At 44.3% G+C, this 17,465-nt stretch overlaps 1 protein-coding gene across 4 annotated transcripts in view; it reads left to right on the top strand.

Annotated features, from left to right (window-relative positions):
• Positions 1-17,465, top strand: part of Prr14l (proline rich 14 like) — a 70,992-nt gene that overhangs the window by 41,467 nt on the left and 12,060 nt on the right. For 2 of the 4 annotated variants that reach the window (XM_045133079.1, XM_045133078.1), the window contains 3 exons: positions 1,917-1,988; positions 3,912-4,083; positions 4,749-4,855. In XM_045133079.1, the coding sequence (XP_044989014.1) occupies positions 1,917-1,988; positions 3,912-4,083; positions 4,749-4,855 (351 nt within the window). Of the gene's footprint in view, positions 1-1,916; positions 1,989-3,911; positions 4,084-4,748; positions 4,856-5,065; positions 5,110-8,983; positions 9,083-17,465 lie in introns of those variants that run through there. The other 2 variants (XM_045133080.1, XR_006633237.1) reach the window with 2 other exon arrangements.

Below are 17,465 nucleotides of genomic sequence, written 5' to 3'. Positions count from 1 at the left end.
CTAGCTCAGACTGGCATGCTCCCACTTCTTTTTTTAATTTTTATTGACAACTTCCATAGTTGTAAGCAATATCCCCTTGTAATGCCCTCCCTCCTCCCCCCTTCCCTTGAAACTCCACTGTCCATCATATCCCCTCCCCCTCAGTCAGTCTCTCTTTTATTTTGATGTCATGATCTTTTCCTCCTATTATGATGGTCTTGTGCAGTGTCAGGCACTGTGAGGTCATGGATATCCAGGCCATTTTGTGTCTGGAGGAGCACGTTGTAAGGAGTCCTGCCCTTCCTTTGGCTCTTACTTACATTCTTTCTGCCACCTCTTCTGCAATGGACCCTGAGCTATGGAAGGTGTGATAGAGATGTTTCAATGCTGAGATGTTCCTCCTTCTGCTTCCCAAGTGCTGGGATTCTCTGCATGTGGTAGAGTCTCACTCAACCTGGAACTCACTCTGTAGTTCTGGCTGGCCATGAACTCACTGTGATCTTTCTACAACATAGTCTTAAGTACTGGGATTGAAACAGACAGCCACCATATCTGGTTTTCTAATTGTTGTAAGGGCTTTTGTTTGTTTTGTTTTTATTTGAGAGAGAATAACAATGGGCCTCCCAGGGCCTCTAGCCACTGTAAATGAACTCCAGATGTTTGTACCACCTTATGCATCTGGCTTACATGGGTACTAGGGAATCATACCTGGGTCCTGAGGCTTCGCAGGCCAGTGCCTTAACTGCTAAACCATCTCTCCAGCCCAATTATTTTTGTTGTTTGTTTTGATTTTGTTTTTGAGAACAGCTCTTACTAAGTGGCAGAGACTGACCTTGAACTTTCAGCCCTCTTAGTTTGCCTTTCTGGAGTGGCAGGTATGCCACTTCATATGGTGTCTTTTTTTATTATTATTTAATTTTGTTTTGGACTATATCAAAATCTCAGCTCTGTGTGTCCTCCTGTCTCAGTCTTTCAAGTAGTTGGAACTAAAGGTGTATGCCACAGGGACCCACACATGAATGTTTCCTTCAAAACTCGTGTCTCAGCAGGTCAGGGACTCCTGGTTCCTCATGTGGCCACTCTTTTTTTCCAGTATTATGTGCTACTTAATTTGTCAAGTGAATCCTTAATTGGTAACATTATTCTAGAAACCTGAATTAGCTGTTTTTCTAGCTGTTAAATAAGTTTTAAAGAGAAGATGGATTTGTATGATCGTTACACAGATGCCATGTTAGTGAAGTGTGTGCTGTGTTCTAAAATCAGTAGAATCGGATGCCAGTTTTACTTTGAGTGGCACAAAAATGTCCAGCATTGCATATGAATGCATCTGTAACGTACGAGTACCATTGTTTCATATATGAATGTAAAAATTCTAACTACTTAGGAATTAATTTTGTTTTCTTCTACATTATTATGTTTTATGTATAAGTTGATATTAAAGAAAATCATACATTTCTGCAGAATATATTTTAACATTGGACAAATTGGAAATCTTTGTTTGTTTGAGGTAGGGTCTTACTGTGGCCTAGGCTGACCTGGAATTCACTAGGTAGTCTCAAGCTGGCCTCAAATCCACAACAGTCCTCCTACCTTAGCCTCCCTAGTGCTAGGATTGAAAGTGTGTGCACCATGCCTAGCTGATTTTGAAAGGCATCTTTAATATATGTGCTCAACAAATGAAATAAAAGGCATAAGACCCAAAATTAACTCTTGTTCCCCACATTTCTTTTACTGTCCTGTTTTTGTTCTGTTCCTTTTTTCCACTTAAGCTAGGAAACATTCTTCTATCCATGCATCTCTCCATGCCAGGGACGAGCACGCAAGTGCATTTGTACAGGTGGGATGGTTTGCCTCTTTCTTGTGACATGACCGTAGCGTCAGAGCTCTCCTGTCCTGCCTTCCTAACCTGCTGCTGTTGTACTTTTGCTTCACATCAGTCACACCATGTTACCAAACGTGCCTCTTCCTGGCGTGGAAGTTCCATGTAACGCCAGCAGCGGCCAGGCGAGGTAAGTCTGTGGTGCGCCAGCGCTTGAGGGGTGGGGGGTGTGTGAGCGAGGCTGGAAGAGGACGTCAACACACGTGTTCACGGTTAGCTTGGGTCACGTGTGCAGAACTCCAGTCTCCTGTCCCTGTGAACCCCAGATCTTTGTCTCTGAGATGGAAATGAATGAAGAGGTAGAATGTATTCCTGCTACCATTTACTTTGTAAAGAAAAAAAGAAAAACAAATTAGGCTGGTGATATGGTTTAGTGGTTAAGGGTGCTTTTATGTATCCTGTTGGCCTGGGATATAGTCACCCTGTGTCCATGTAAAGCCAGCACAAAATGTGCATGTATCTGGAGTCTGCATGCAGTGACTGCCTGGTGTGCTCATTCTCCCTCTGTGTGTGTCTCATACAAGTTTTTTTTTTTTTTGGGGGGGGGGCAGGGTTTGAGGTAGAATCTCACTCTAGTCCAGGCTCTTGGAACTCACTATGTAGTCTCAGACTGGCCTCGAACTCACTGTGATCCTCCTACCTCTGCCTCCCGAGTGCCGCCATTAAAGGCATGCACCACCACGCCTGGCTCATACAATTTTTTTTTAAAGTTAGTTATTTGAAAAGAAAAGCAAAAATCATTAACCATGTTCAGTCCTGAATGGAATTGATCTCATCTGAGCATGATTCCACTTTTTCAGTCCACTAAATATTACCTTCTCCCCCAAAGTCTACACTTCAATGTCTGTCTTTCTTTAATACTTTTAAATGTATTTACCTGAGAGAAAGAATGAGACAGAGAAAGACACTGAAAGTATGGGTGCTCCAGGGCTTCTGGCTGCTACAAACTCCAGTTCCAGTTCCCTGCGCCTCTTTGTGCAACTGGCTTTTCATAGGCACTGGGAAATCAAACCCAGGCCAGCGGGCTCTGAGGGCAAGTGTCTTCAACTGCTCAGCCATCTCCCCGGGTTTCTTCTTCTTTTTTCATAAAAAACTATTTATTACATAAATAAATAATAAAATATTTTTTTAAAAAGAAAAAGAATATTCAGGCTCAGGGAGCTGCTCTGAGCAAGCTAGAAGGAGAAAGCAAAAATGAGAATCCTGGGCTAGAGAGATGACTTAGCAATTAAGATGCTTGCCTGTGAAGCCTAATGTTCCAGGTTCAATTCCCCAGTACCCACACAAGCCAGTTGCACATGGTGGCGCATGCATCTGGAGTTCATTTGCAATGGCTAGAGGCCCTGGTGTGCCCATTCTCTCTCTCTCTCCCTCCCACCCCTGTCTGTAATAGCTAATTTTTTAAGTAAAAAAAAAAACAACTATTTATTTGGCCGGGCATGGTGGCACACACCTTTAATCCCAGCACTTGGGAGACAGAAGTAGGAGGATCACTGAGTTCAAGGCCATCCTGAGACTACACAGTGAATTCCAGGTCAGCTTGGGCCAGAGTGAGACCCCATCTCAAAAAAACAAAAAAAAAAAAAAATTGCCAGGAGAGAGAGAGTGGATGCCACAGGATGTCCTGCCTATGTAAACAAGCTCCAAACCAATCTGCCACTTTGTGCATCAGGCTTTATGTGGGTACTGGGGAATTGAACCTGGGCCAGCAGGCTTTGCAAGCAAGTGCCTTTAACTGCTGAGCCATCTCACCATCCCTACCCTTCCCTTTCTCTATAAAAGTGTGCTATAGCACTGAGTGCTTTTCTTACATAATTCACATATTCACACAGTGGCATTCACTAGAGAACCCTTCCCTTCTTTATAAAAGTGTGCTATAGCACTGAGCGTTTTTCTTACATAATTCACATATTCAGACAGTAGCTGTCACTAGAGAATAGTTCATGGAGAAGAAGCTGAAGCTCCAGCCTGTAGGTTGAAGCAGTGAATGTTCTGGAAGTGAAAGCAAAGCTCACACAGACAGGTCTTCCCTTTCCTCCTCTCTCTGTTCCAGGCTCGAGCCACCCGTCCCTGCCTTGGTACCAGCGTCTTGCCTGGTAAAAGACCCTGCTGTCAGTAAGCGCCTGCTCTCCGCCTCCGAGTTCCCGGTGCCTGGCTTTGATGAGCTGGATGGCGTGACAGCAGCGCGTCCCCGGCCACAGAGCAGCCCTCCGGAGCAGAAAGAGGTGAACGGAAGGGCCACTGGGGTCCAGTGAAGAGGGCATTGGGTTTTCATTGTTGACATGCATCGCAAGATAAGTGTGTACAAGCTGATTCCTGAGTGTCTTTACTCCCTCCCTTTAGCTTCGTTCAGCTCAGAGTTCAGCTGAGAGTACAAAATTAGGGGTTTTTCTGCCAGACCAGTAAAAGACTTAGTGCTGTTTGTTTTTTAGAAACAGGGTTTCTAGATTCCTGCTGGCTTCAAGCTTCTGGGTTCATGCCATCCTTCTGCTCCAGCCTCCCAAGTAGCTGTGACCACAGACATATTGCCACATGCTGGCCTCAGACTTCTTAGTCTGTACTGTTTTTCTGGATCCATTTTTCTAGATGACATCATTTAAGAGTGTTTTTGGAGACCTAGACCCAAGAGCCACTGTATGTGTTGAAAAGCTCAGTGAATGATGGTTTCTTCAGTTTTGCAATATCACCTGTCTCCACCAACTTCAGACTTTCATGTTGATCATCTCAGTATCTGAACTGTTCAACTTTGATTTACTAGATGAAGAGGCAGTTGCTGGAAATACCATGGCATTGTCTGTAATCCGAGGAAGCAACACCTTGAGGATCAGGAAAAAAGACTTCTAAAATGTCTTATACTTTGTCCTCCTTTCTTCTTCACGTTTAAAAACAGGTTGAGCCAGAGAAGAGACCAAAGAAAGTCTCGCAGATTCGCATCCGGAAAACCATTCCTAAGCCAGATCCTAACCTTACCCCAATGGGCCTGCCTCGACCCAAAAGGTGAGCTCCTGCCATCAAGCAAGCTGGGTTCTTTTTTTTTTTTTTGGAAAATAGTTAGGCAAAATAGAATTATCCTTAAAATGGTTATATACTCTGACTTTATACTTGTTGGAAGTTATCCTAAAGAACTTACTGGTCATGTCGCTAGGTATTTATGTACTTGGATTTGTTATAAAATCTTAATAACTTTTATTGCACTTACTATGCTAGGTATTGTGCGTACATAATCTCAGTTCATCCTCCAACAGTGGAAGGTGAGTACTGTTGTCATTCCCAGCCGTAGGTGCAGTCACCGAGACGCAGTAGTTTAGAGCCCGTGTTAGATTCTAGATAGCAGGCACAGCTACCTAGGTTTGTCCAAACCCCACCCCAGAGCCCCCGTTCCCAGGACTCTAGATAATGAAGGTGAATAGGCCCATGACAGTGTCTCATGTAGTCCAGGCTGGCCCCGAACTCACTATGTAGCCCAAGAACGTGGACTCCTGATCTTGCTACTGTAACGTGAGTATTGGGATGAGAGCTGTGTGACACCATGCCCCGTTTCTGCAGTACTGGGGATAAAACCCAGGAGCTTGGGCATGCGCCTAGAGCCACCCTCCTCGAGCTGAGTTCAACTTCGTATTGAATGTTCTCTGGATAGATATTTTCTTCTGATGGATTTCCCTCTTTCTCTCTCTCCAGTGAAAGGAAACCTAACACTATTCCCTAAGTAGCTCAAGCAAGTTACTTTCTTGAGCTTTAAGAATTTATCTTAAAAGGCCAGGGGTTACCAAAAAAAAAAGGCCAGGGGTGGTGGCATTCACCTTTAATCCTAGCATTCGTAAAGTTGAGGTAGGAGTCTGAGTTCAAGACCAGTCTGGGCTACAAAGTGAGTTCCATGTCAGCCCTAGGCTGCAGTGACACCCTGCCTCAAGAGAACCAAGCCCTCCCTCTCTCCTCCCCACTAAAAAAAAAAAAATTCAGCTGGGCTTGATGGCATACTTTTAATCCCAGTTCTTGAGGCAGAGGTAAGAGGATCGCCAGGAATTTGGGGCCACCCTGAGGCTACATAGTGAATTTCAGGTGAGCCTAGGTTATAGTGAGACTCTACCTCAAAAAAAAAAAAAAATGTTTTTGAGCCCAGCATGGTGGCACATGCCTTTAATCCCAGCCCTGGGGGGTAGGGGTGGACAGAGGTAGGACGATCACCACGAGTTTAAGGCCACCCTGAGACTACATAGTGAATTCCAGGTCAGCCTGGGCTAGAGTGGGATCCTACCTCAAAAATTAATTAATTATTTAGTGAAAGTTATATATAAAGAAACATGAGTAAGAATTCCTAGCAGTTAAGATTGTCCTACTGAAGGGAAAAAGCTCTACTGCATCTTCTGCCGCCTGTCACACAATCTCGACATCGCTGTTCACAAGTGTTAGTAGTCATGATTGGCACTTTACTTTTCTCACCCATCTTTAATATATTGGTGTTTTGTGTGTGTGTGTGTGTGTGTGTGTGTGTGTGTGTGTTAGATGGGTTTTTATTTCACGTGTGGGTGCTTATATTTATTTTTGTGCCATAATTTACTAGGTAACCAAGACCAGCCCCAAACTCTTCAATCCTCTTGCCTCAGGCTGCTGAGGGCTGGGATTAGATTACAAGCTGTATAAATGGCCACCACCATGCCCTGGCTGGTTTCACTGTGAAGCCCCGGCAGGTCTCAAACCTGTGATCCTTCTGCCTGAGCCTCTGAGTGCTGAGATTATAAGCAAACTTTGCATTTAGCTCTTGTCTTCTTTTCTCCTCTGTCTCCTTTCTTTTTAGTTTGCTAAAAAATAGGCCAGGTGTGGTGGTGCACGCCTTTAATCACAGCACTTGGGGCCGAGGTAGGAAGATGTGAGTTTGATGTGAATTTGAATTTGAGGTCAGTCTGGGCTATAGTGAGACCCTACCTCAAAAAACAAGAGATTCAGTGTTATAGTTTCATTTTGTATATCTGATATGAACACTTTTTTATATAAATAAGTAAGACTGGAAGGATGGCTTAGCAGTTAAGGCACTTGCCTGCAAAGCCAAAGAACCCTGGTTCAAATCCCCAGGACCCACGAAAGCCAGATATACAAGGTAGCACATGCATCTGGAGTTCGTTTGCAATGGCTGGAGGCCCTGGTATGCCCATGCTCGCTCGCTCGCTTGCGCTCTCTCTCTCTCTCTCTCTTTCTTTCTGACTCTCAGGTGAGAGAGAGAAGTAGTTGGGAACCAAGTAGTGGGTTTTTGTGGGTGTTTTGGTGGTTTTTATTCATGATATGAAATCCTGCTGCTCTGGGGTATTTAATTAACATGTTATTATACAGTCATGGATTTCATCAGGGTGTCTTTGAATATATATGTATGTATGTATGTATACTTTGCTGCCATTTTTTCTCCCTCAGTGCCTTCCCTCCCCCACATCTCCACTGCTCCAGCTCATTCCCTTTCCTCTCCCAGTTGTTACCCTTCTGCTGTTAGTCCACATACTCTACCTGCACTGTTTCCCACCTTCCTCAAGGGCTCTTCTCTTATTATCCCCTTTGTGTTTTGATGAAGTTTTACACACACACACACACACACACACACACACACACACACCCCTTAAATCTTGGTATGCATGTAAGAGAGATCATGCACTATTAGTCTTTCTGATCTGGCTTCTTTCACTTAACATGATGAATTCCTTCAGATGTCATGATTTCCTTTTTGTTGTACAGCTGAACGAAGTTCCGTGGTGTGTGTGGGCCGTGGCTGCTTGATCCATTCATCTGTTGATAGACATCTAGATTAGTTCCTAGTCTGCTTCTGTTACCTGGCTCTTGAACAGTGGGCCACAGGAAGTGTGGATTCCCATGATTCTCTGTGGTATGTGGACTTTGGGTCTTCTTGTTGTATGCCCACGGGTGTAGCTAGGCTGTACACTAGTTATGATTTTTAAATTAATTTTTATATTACTTTTTGCTCTTAGTATTGTTTTGTTTTTTGAAGTAGAGTCTCATGTAGCCCAGGCTGACCTGGAATTCACTATGTAGTCTTAGACTGGCCTCCAATTCAACTCACAGCAATCCTCCTACCTCTGCCATCCATGTGCTGGGATTAAAGTCTTATTACGCCTCTATACTCAGCTGCCATTGGGATTTTGAGGTGAATTTCAGTGAATAGATTGCATTCAGTAATACAGCCACTTTCACAAAACTCTGCATATCCATGAACATAGGGATTCTTTCCATCTTTTAATGTCTTCAGTTTCTTCAGTGCGTTGAAGTTTTTTTTGTTATGTTTTAGTTTGGTTTTTCAAGGTAGAGTTTCACTCTAGTCCAGGCTGACCTGGAATTCACTATGTAGTCTCAGGGTAGCCTCAAACTCACGGTGATCCTCCTGCCTCTGCCTCCTGAATGCTGGGATTAAAGGTGTGCCCCACCACACCCAGCTTGCTGTAAGTTTTTATTGTCAAAGTCTTGTACCATCTTGGTTAGGCTTATTCTTACGTATTTTATTTTTTAAAACCTATTGTACAGCTGGGCATGGTGGCGCACGCCTTTAATCCCAGCACTCGGGAGGCAGAGGTAGGAGGATCGCCATGAGTTCAAGGCCACCCTGAGAGAGTGAATTCCAGGTCAGCCTGGACTATTATGAGACCCTACCTCAAAAACCAAAAATAAATAAATTTAAAAAAAAAAACCTATTGTAAATGCCCCCACTCCCTATTTCTTTCCTAACAAATTGGTATATAGAAAAGCTACTACTTTTTCATTTGTTTATTTATCTTGTTGGTTTTTTGAGGTAGGGTCTCACTCTAGCCCAGGCTGACCTGGAATTTACTGTGTAGTCTCAGGCTGGCCTCAGATTCACAGCGATCCTCCTACCTCTGCCTCCCGTGTGCTGGAGTTAATGATGCTGCCACACTAGGAGAGAGAGAGAGAGAGAGAGAGAGAGAGAGAGAGAGAGAGAGAGACAGTGCATCGGGGCCTCCAGGTGCTACAGCTCCAGATGCATGCGCCATCTTGCTCTGCGTGGGTACTGTGGAACTGAACTCGGGTCATTAGGCTTTTCAGGAAAGCGTCTTAACTGCTGAGCCATCCTTCCAGCCCCCTTTCATTGTTTTCTCTTGTCTCTTTTTGCAGAGTTTGGAGGAAATGGTCTGTCTCCTCATATACTGTTGACCTAGATTTGTTGTTTGTAGCCTCTAATGTAGTGAAGAATATTTTTTGTTTCTGTGGACCTCTTTTCATGAAGCGATGTTGAACTTTGTTGACCTGTTATGCATCTACTGTGAAGATCGTGTAACTTCTGTCCTTGAGTCTGTTCATGTGCTATATTATACTTAGTGATTTGACTGTATTGAACCAGCTTGCATCCCTATAACTGAAACCAACTTGGTCATGATCCATGATGTTATTTTGTTTTTGAGTTTTATTTGAAGGAACTTACTGGGTACTTTGGGGTCTACATCCATCAGGGAAATTGAATTTTTTTTCTTTGTTATGCTCTTAGCTGATCTTGGTTCTGGGTGACTAGCTTAGTAGAAGGAGTTGGTTAGTGGTCCTTCCCATTTCATTGTATAGAACAACTTGAGAAGCATTCGTGTTCGCTCTTCACTGATTTTAGTAGAATTCAGCCCTGAATCCTAATTGTGGGCTTTGTTGGGAGAGTTTTTGTCATGGCTTCCGATTTGCTGGTGGTTATGGATCTGCTTCTTTATATTGTCATCAGATTGAAAATGACAAAACAGCTCTCCAGTGTGCTGTGAAGTTAACAATTATTCAAGATAAGGGTGGAAATAGTTAATGAAGGAGATAAATGAAAAAGGGATAGAGGAGATGCAAGCTTAAATAAACAGAAGGGAAAATGGATTGGAACTATTATGGAGGGGAAGAGAAAAGAGCAAGAAATTAGAAAAAAAGCAAAAGAAAGAACTAATGGGGATACTTTTTGCTTCAAAATGGAAGAAAAATACACAAATGAAGTTGGATAAATGTATAAGGAGGAATAATGAATAATAACAAATTTAATACAATAAAGTAAAAGTTCTGTTCAACATGTATTTTAAAAAGAAAATTGAGGGCTGGGGAGATGGCTTAGTGGTTAAGGCACTTGTCTGTGAGCCCTAAGGACTCAGGTTCAAATCCCCAGTACCCACATGAGCCAGATGCACAAAGTGGCACATGCTTCTGGAGTTTGTTTGCACTGGCCAGAGGCTCTGGCATGCCCATTCTCTCTATCTGTCTCTCTTCTCTGTATTTCTCCCTCTCTTTTTGCTTGTAAACAAATAAATATTAAAAATAAAAATTTAAAGAAAGAAAGTTGAATGCTGAGCAGCTTTCTTCTGGGTCCTCAGAATCCAAGGCTTTCAGTTATTTGAATGCAGGGCTCAGTCACTTGAGCTGTGGGCTCTTCTCTTTGCTGTGGTTTCTGCTGTTGCGGAGTCTGTGGGGACAAGTGTCTGGTGTCTGCCACAGCTCTCTTCACAGTCGTTGTTTCCCTTCTTTGTATGCAGGGTCTCTGCTGGCCACAGTTAGCTTTGCATTCTATGTGCTAGGCAGATTCTCTCACACCCCCAAGACGTCCTATATTATACTACCTGGGGTGGCTAATGTTTTACCTGGGCTGTCTTTCCCAAGTGTGTTGGGAACATGGGAAATCACCACCTTATCCTGGTGTGGTCACCCATGCATCCATTCCCAGCACCCAGGATGCTGATGTAGGAGGATCACTGTGAGTTCGAAGCCAGCCTGAGACTACATAGTGAATTCTAGATCACCCTGGGCTAATGTGAGACCCTACCTGGAAAAACAGACACACAAAGAAATCTGATCTTCATACTTTCCAGACTGGATAAGTACCCACCGTGCTTGGAGGGACGCAGCTATGGGTATCACGTACACCCCTAGAACTTGAGAGTTCTCAGGCTCTATTGGTTTGAATATCAGGTGACTCCAGAATTTGACCAACTCCTGGCCTCAGGAGCAGAGCTACCAAAATCCAGGATTATTCTCAGTTGATGTGACCTATTTCTGGCCACCAGTGTCAAGACTACGGCTCCTTGTACACTTTCCAGCCTGGGCGGGTCTGCCTCTTCCTGCACCTTTGTTGTGCATGGCTGGTCCTCCTGCTCTTCACTCTCTCTCTCTGGACTTCTCACCGAGGCCTGTGGGAAGCCACTTTAAGTCTTGTCCTGTGGTTATTCTCTGATCTTAGCTCCCCCCCATGGCTTCCTTTGTTTGTTTGTTTGCTTGTTTGTTTGTTTGTTTGTTTGTTTGTTTGTAGGTAGGTAGGTAGGTTCTCACTCTGCTGAGCTGGACTTACTCTGTAGTCCCAGACTGGCCTTGAACTCAGAGTGATCCTCCTACCTCTGTCTCTCATGTGCCACCATGACTGGCTGTTGATAGCTTACATTTTAAGAAAACAGTCTCTTGGGAGATGTAGAAATGGCTTAGTGGTTAAGGCGCTTGCCTGCAAAGGTAAAGGTCTTAGGTCTGATTCCCCAGTACCCATATACGTCAGATGCACAAGGTGGCACATGCATCTGGAGTTCGTTTGCAGAGGCCAGAGGCCCTGGTGTTCCCATTATCTCTCCCTCTCTCAAATAAATAAATAAATAAATAAATAAATGAAATGCAAAGATTCTCTTCATCTTGAGCCAGGCATGGTTGCATACAACCTTTAATCCCAGCACTTGGGAGGCAGAGAGAGGAGGATTGCTATGAGTTCCAGGCCATCATGAGACTACATAGTGAATTCAGGTCAGCCTGGACTAGAGTGAGACCCCACCTCGAAAAACTTAAAAAAAAAAAGAAAAGAAAGAAAATTCTCTTCCAAAATGGCACTTCTCTGCTTTCCTTCTACTCAGGTAACATGACAAAAAGATTTTGCTTCACTGCTAGCCTTTCTGCCAGAGGAACAATTGTTTCACCAAAACCGCACAACTGTATTTGAGGCTTATGAGGGCCAGGGGCTTGTCCTGGGGTAGGCCTACCCAGCATTCATCTGGCTTACCTTTTGGAAGCTGCTTTTGTTTTTCCTTCTTTTCTAAACATTTCAAAACACACTATGTGCGTGTATGCTATAGTCACCCTGCTGTGCAGTAGGACACCAGACTTTGCAGTGGCAAAGCAAAAAGATCCTATATTTATTCATTCATTCATTTACTTAAAAGAGAGAACGGGCACGCCAGGGCCTCCAGCCGCTGCAAACCAACTCCAGATACATGTGCCCACGTGTGCATCTGACTTATGTGGGTCCTGGGGAATTGAACCTGGATCCTCTGGCTTTGCAGGCAAGCACCTTGACTGCTAAGCCATCTCTCCAGCCCAAAGATCCTGTTTTAAAAAAGAAGGTGGGGGGCTGGAGAGATGGCTTAGCAGTTAAGCGCTTGCCTGTGAAGCCTAAGAACCCCAGTTTGAGGCTCCACTCCCCAGGACCCACGTTAGCCAGATGCACAAGGGGGCACACACATCTGAAGTTCGTTTGCAGTGGCTGGAGACCCTGGCATGCCCATTCTCGCTGTCTCACTCTCTCTGCCTCTTTCTCTCTCTATCTGTCGCTCTCAAATAAATAATTAAAAATAAACAAAATTAAAAAAAATAAAAAGAAGGTGGGGAGCTGACTTGTATGCATCAGGATCACAGATGTGTGCACCACTTTCTGTCTGACTTTACATGAATGCTGGGGAATTGAATTTGGGTTGTTAGGCTTCTAACCACGCACCTTTAACCAGTGGCTTAGCAGTGTGTGTGTGTTTGTGTTTGTGTGTTATTAGTCTCACTCAAAATGAATTGAAAACTACAGGCTGGGCGTGTACCCTTTAGAATTGATTTTCATATATAATGAAAGACTAGGTTTATTCTTACATATGGGTATCCAGTTTTCTTGGTATCCTGTTTTGAAAATTAATATCCATTCTTCAGTGTATCTCTGTCATCTGTCTTGAAAATTATTTGACTATAGGTCAAATCTGGATTTATTTATCTATTTTTGTTTATTGGGTTTTTAGAAATATTTTATTAATAGAGAGAATGGGTGCACCAGAACATCTAACCACTGTAAACAAACTCCAGACACTATGCCACCAAACTTTTAAATTTATTTATTTTCATTTGAGACAGAGAAAGAGAATGGGTGCACCAGAACCTCTAGCTACTGCAAAGAAACTCCAGATGCATGGGTCACCTTGTGCATCTGGCTTACGTGGGACCTGGAGAAGCAAACCTGAGTCCATAAGCTTTGCAGGAAAACACCTTAACTGCTGAGCTATATCTCTAGCCATGTTCTGTATCTTGTATCAGTTTTTATGTCAGTACTGTGCTGCTTGGGTTACTATAGATTTGTATTTTGTTTTGTGTGAGACAGGTTTTCCTGAACTAACCATGTAGCCCAGACTGGCTTTGAACTCATGCCAATCCTCCTGACTCCCAAATGCTGAGATTATAGATTATAGATTATAGGCATGTACTGCCAGGCCTAGCTGAGGTACTGTGTTTTTGTCAGGTGTTGTGATGCCTTCAGCTTTACCTCTGTTCTTGGCTCCCTCCCTCCCTCCCTTTCTTCCTTTTCTATTTACTTATTTTGCTTCATATGTGCTAGGATTAAGTGTTCTGACACAGAGCTAAACTTAAACTTCCAAGTTTTTTCTTTTTGCTCGTGATTGATTTGTAAAGCTACATTTCTTTTTTGATGACCTGTGTAAGAAAAGGAGTGACAAGTGCATGATATGATAATGGTGACTTCATCGCTGACGAGGGCCTTGCCATTTGCCACATCAATAATTTGATAATACATTAGAGTAGAATTAGGATGGATGTTAAAGTGCTAATCTGAAAGAATTTGTGGATATGAGAAACCATCAAGAGCTTTTAGGACACTTCTCAGATGCATCCATTGTAGAAATTAATGATTGAAAGGTCAATTCCCCTAAAGGTGACGTCTTGTGTACTCCCTACGAAGTTGCTGGACACTAATGGAAAGACCGTTCTACCATGTTCAGTAGCAACTTGATTTAGCACTTAGGGTTTTGCATTAATATCATGCGTGTCATTTTGTGTCCAGTCGGGGGGCACAGAGTACACACTTGTTTTACCAGGAGAGGGATGCTGGAGAGATGCTCAGTGGCACTTGCCTGAAGAGTCTAAGGACCCAGGTTTGATTACCCAGCAGCCATGTAAAGCCAATGCAACGTGTCTGGAGTTTGTGTGCAATGCCAAGAGGTCCTGGTGCTCCCATTCTCCTTCATATTCTCTCTCTCTCTCTGTCTCCCTCCTGCCCTCCCTCCCTCCCTCCTTAAAAACAAATAAAACTATTTTTAAATACTGTTTTTTTAAACAGTCGTGTTGCACTCCTTTAATCCCAGCACTGGGAAGGCTCAGGTGGAATCACTGAGTTTGAGGTGAGCCTGAGTTAGAGTGAGACCCTGCCTCAAAAAAAATAGAACAATTCTGAAGTATAACCTGGCACTCAAGAGCAATACCAAAGGAAGGGCAAACTTGGAAGGGGCATTACCTCCCCCAGGTTGGCGCCGAGACTGCAGGAAAAGCTGTGACTGTGGCTCATTCAGTAACTGGATTGCAAAGGCCAGAACCGGAGAAATAAACAACCACCTTTTGCAGCACGTGCGTGAGCGTGACAGATAGACGCACCGTGGGTCCTGAGGCGCTGCTTCCGCGCACGCTCTGGGGCCTGTGGTGTTGACCTCAACCAGTCAGGGTGCCTCTGAGGCACCCCCACATATATCACAGACGGAGCACATGAAGACTGAAGAGAAAAGCTCTGGGGCTAGGGAGAAGGCTCAGAAGTTAGATGCACTTGTTTGCCAAGCCTGCTTAACCTAGGATTGATTCCTAATACTAAATAAAGCCAAACACACAGCGGCAAATGCGTCTGGAGTTCATCCCTGCAGTAGGAGAGAAAAGCCCGGGAGAACCTAGAAGAGAGACTCCCTGAGCTGACCGCACTGTTCCTGGGGCGCCTTCTTCTGCCAGACCGAGCGGCGCACTTAGTGTGCAGAACTGCTTCAGGGCCCATGGTTTCATTGTCACAGCACAGGAAGGCACTCTGGATTTTGAGCTAAGAAGCAATAATTTCATAATTAGTATATTCTAGTCACTAGTAAAAACTTATCACATTATTTACTTGCCCAAGATCTGTTCTTTTTTAGGGGGTATTTTTTGTTTTGTTTTGATGTACGTTTTTCCAAGGCAAGGTCTCACTTTTGCCCATATTGACCTGGAACTCACTATTTGCATTACCAGGCTAACCACAAACTCCCGGCAATCTTTCCACCTCTGCCTCCCGAGTGCTGGAATTAAAGGCGTGCGCTACCACTTCCAGCTGTTCATTTTTACAAAAGATGTGAGGGCTAGGGAGATGGCTCAGTTGGTAAAGTACTTGCCTCACAAACTAAGGACCTGATTTTGATGCCCAGGAGCCACATAAAAATGCTAGGGATGTTGGCACACACTTGGAATCCCAACACAATGAAAGGAAAGAATGGAGGATCCCTGGTGTTCACTCTAGCCTAATTGGTGAGTTCCAGGCCAATTGAACACACTGAAAAAGAACAGAAGGTAGATGGCAGAGCCAGGCATGGTGGTACATATCCTTAATCCCAGCACTTGGTTGGCTGAGGTAGGAGGGTTGCTATGAGTCTGAGGCCAGCCTGGGACTACAGCATGAGTTCCAGGTCAGCCTGGGCCAGAGTGAGACCCTGCCTCAAAAAACAAATAAATAAATAAATAAAGGTGGGTGGGTGGCATCCTAAGAAACAACACCCACAGTTGTCTTCTGACCTCTACTCACATGCCCACATGCACATGCCCCTGCACTCCCACAGAATACACAAGTGTGCATTTAAAAATCTACATAAGCTGGGGGTGGTGGGCACACCTTTAATCCCAGCACTCAGGAGGCAGAGGCAGGACAATCACCATGAGTTCCAGGCCACCCTGAGACTACATAGTGAATTCCGGGTCAGCATGGCCTAGATCGAGACCCTACCTTGGAAAACAAACAAAAAGAAGGTGGGGGGGGGGATGTTGTAAAGAAAGATTTGGGGCTGGATTGATGGCTCCATAATTAAAAAGATTGCTTTAAAAACCTGACAGCATGGGTTCAATTCCCCAGATACACAAAGTGGCGCATGCATATGGAGTTCGATTGCAGTGGTAAGAGGCCCTAGTATGTCCATACTCTCTATCGGCCTCTTTCTCACTTTCTGTGTCTCAAAATCAATGAATAAAAAATATTTATAACAGCCAGGCATGGTGGTGCACACCTTTAATCCCAGCACTGGGGAGGCAGAGGTGAGAGGATCACTGAGTTCGAGGCCACCCTGAGACTAACATGGTGAGTTCCAGGTCAGCCTGGGCTAGAGTGAGACCCTACCTCAAAAATCCACACACAACAAAGGCACTTTCCATGCAAGCATAAGTACATAAGTGTACATCCCCCAGAACTCGGGGAAAGCTGCACACAGTAGTGTGGGCCGGTAATTTCAGTGAACCTGCAGTGAGAGAGGTGGTAGACACAGGAGGATCTCTGGGAGCTCACAGGCCAGCGCTGTGTACACAGCAGAGAACAAGACACTTTGTCAGAACAGAGCAACCAGGCATGGTGGCTACATCGTGAGTTCAAGGCTACCCTAAGACTACATAGTGAATTCCGGTCAGCCTGAGCTAAAGTGAAACCCTACCTCAAAAAAGAAAGAAAAAGAGAGAGAGAAAGAGATACTAAAACAGTCTGAGTAATTAGCCAGAGCATAAACGTTAACAAGAGCTGGAAAGCTGGCGTAGCAGTTAAGAGCACTCCTTGTGCAAGCATGAGGGCCTGAGGAGGCCCATGAAGCGAGTGAAATTTGATTCCCAAGACCCACATGATCAGCTGGCCTGGGCTAGTGTGTCTGTCACCCCAGTTCCATAGGGGCGCCGAAAGCAAGAATCACTGGAGCATGTGAGGAAATGGCAAGCTCTGGGATCAGTGGGAGACTGTCAAGGAATTCTATGCAGAGCTTAGAGCTGCACCCCGACACTGCTCAAGCTACCACAGGATAGCAAGTGTTTGCACCACCACACAGGGACATACATGTGTAGGCACCACAGCATGTTATTCACCCAAAAGCAAAAACAAAGTTGTTTTGAAAGTGAAAATATGCATCGAGAAATTTGATATGTGACAAGATGTCCTTTTAGATCACTGGTGGAAAATTGGACTCAAGGAAGTTGCCATTGAGATGATAGCCATTTTAAGAGAATAAAGTAGCTATATACCTTTTTCCAAAATGAATTCTGTGGGTCAGACATTACAGGAATACTTGAAGATATGATAGGAAATTTCTAGCTGGCAGAGACTAGCATTCAGAAGAGACCTGGAAGTCATCAAGTTAAAGACCAGAAATTATACTACACAAAAATAAAGAAGCCGGGCTGGAGAGATGGCTTAGCGGTTAAGCGCTTGCCTGTGAAGCCTAAGGACCCCAGTTCGAGGCTCAGTTCCCCAGGTCCCACGTTAGCCAGATGCACAAGGGGGCGCACGCGTCTGGAGTTCGTTTGCAGAGGCTGGAAGCCCTGGCGCGCCCATTCTTTCTCTCCCTCTATCTGTCTTTCTCTCTGTGTCTGT

This window comes from Jaculus jaculus, chromosome 13, assembly GCF_020740685.1.
Source record: "Jaculus jaculus isolate mJacJac1 chromosome 13, mJacJac1.mat.Y.cur, whole genome shotgun sequence".
Taxonomy (NCBI): domain Eukaryota; kingdom Metazoa; phylum Chordata; class Mammalia; order Rodentia; family Dipodidae; genus Jaculus; species Jaculus jaculus.
Note: the sequence above shows the minus strand (reverse complement) of the source record. Positions and strands in the feature narration are given on the sequence as shown.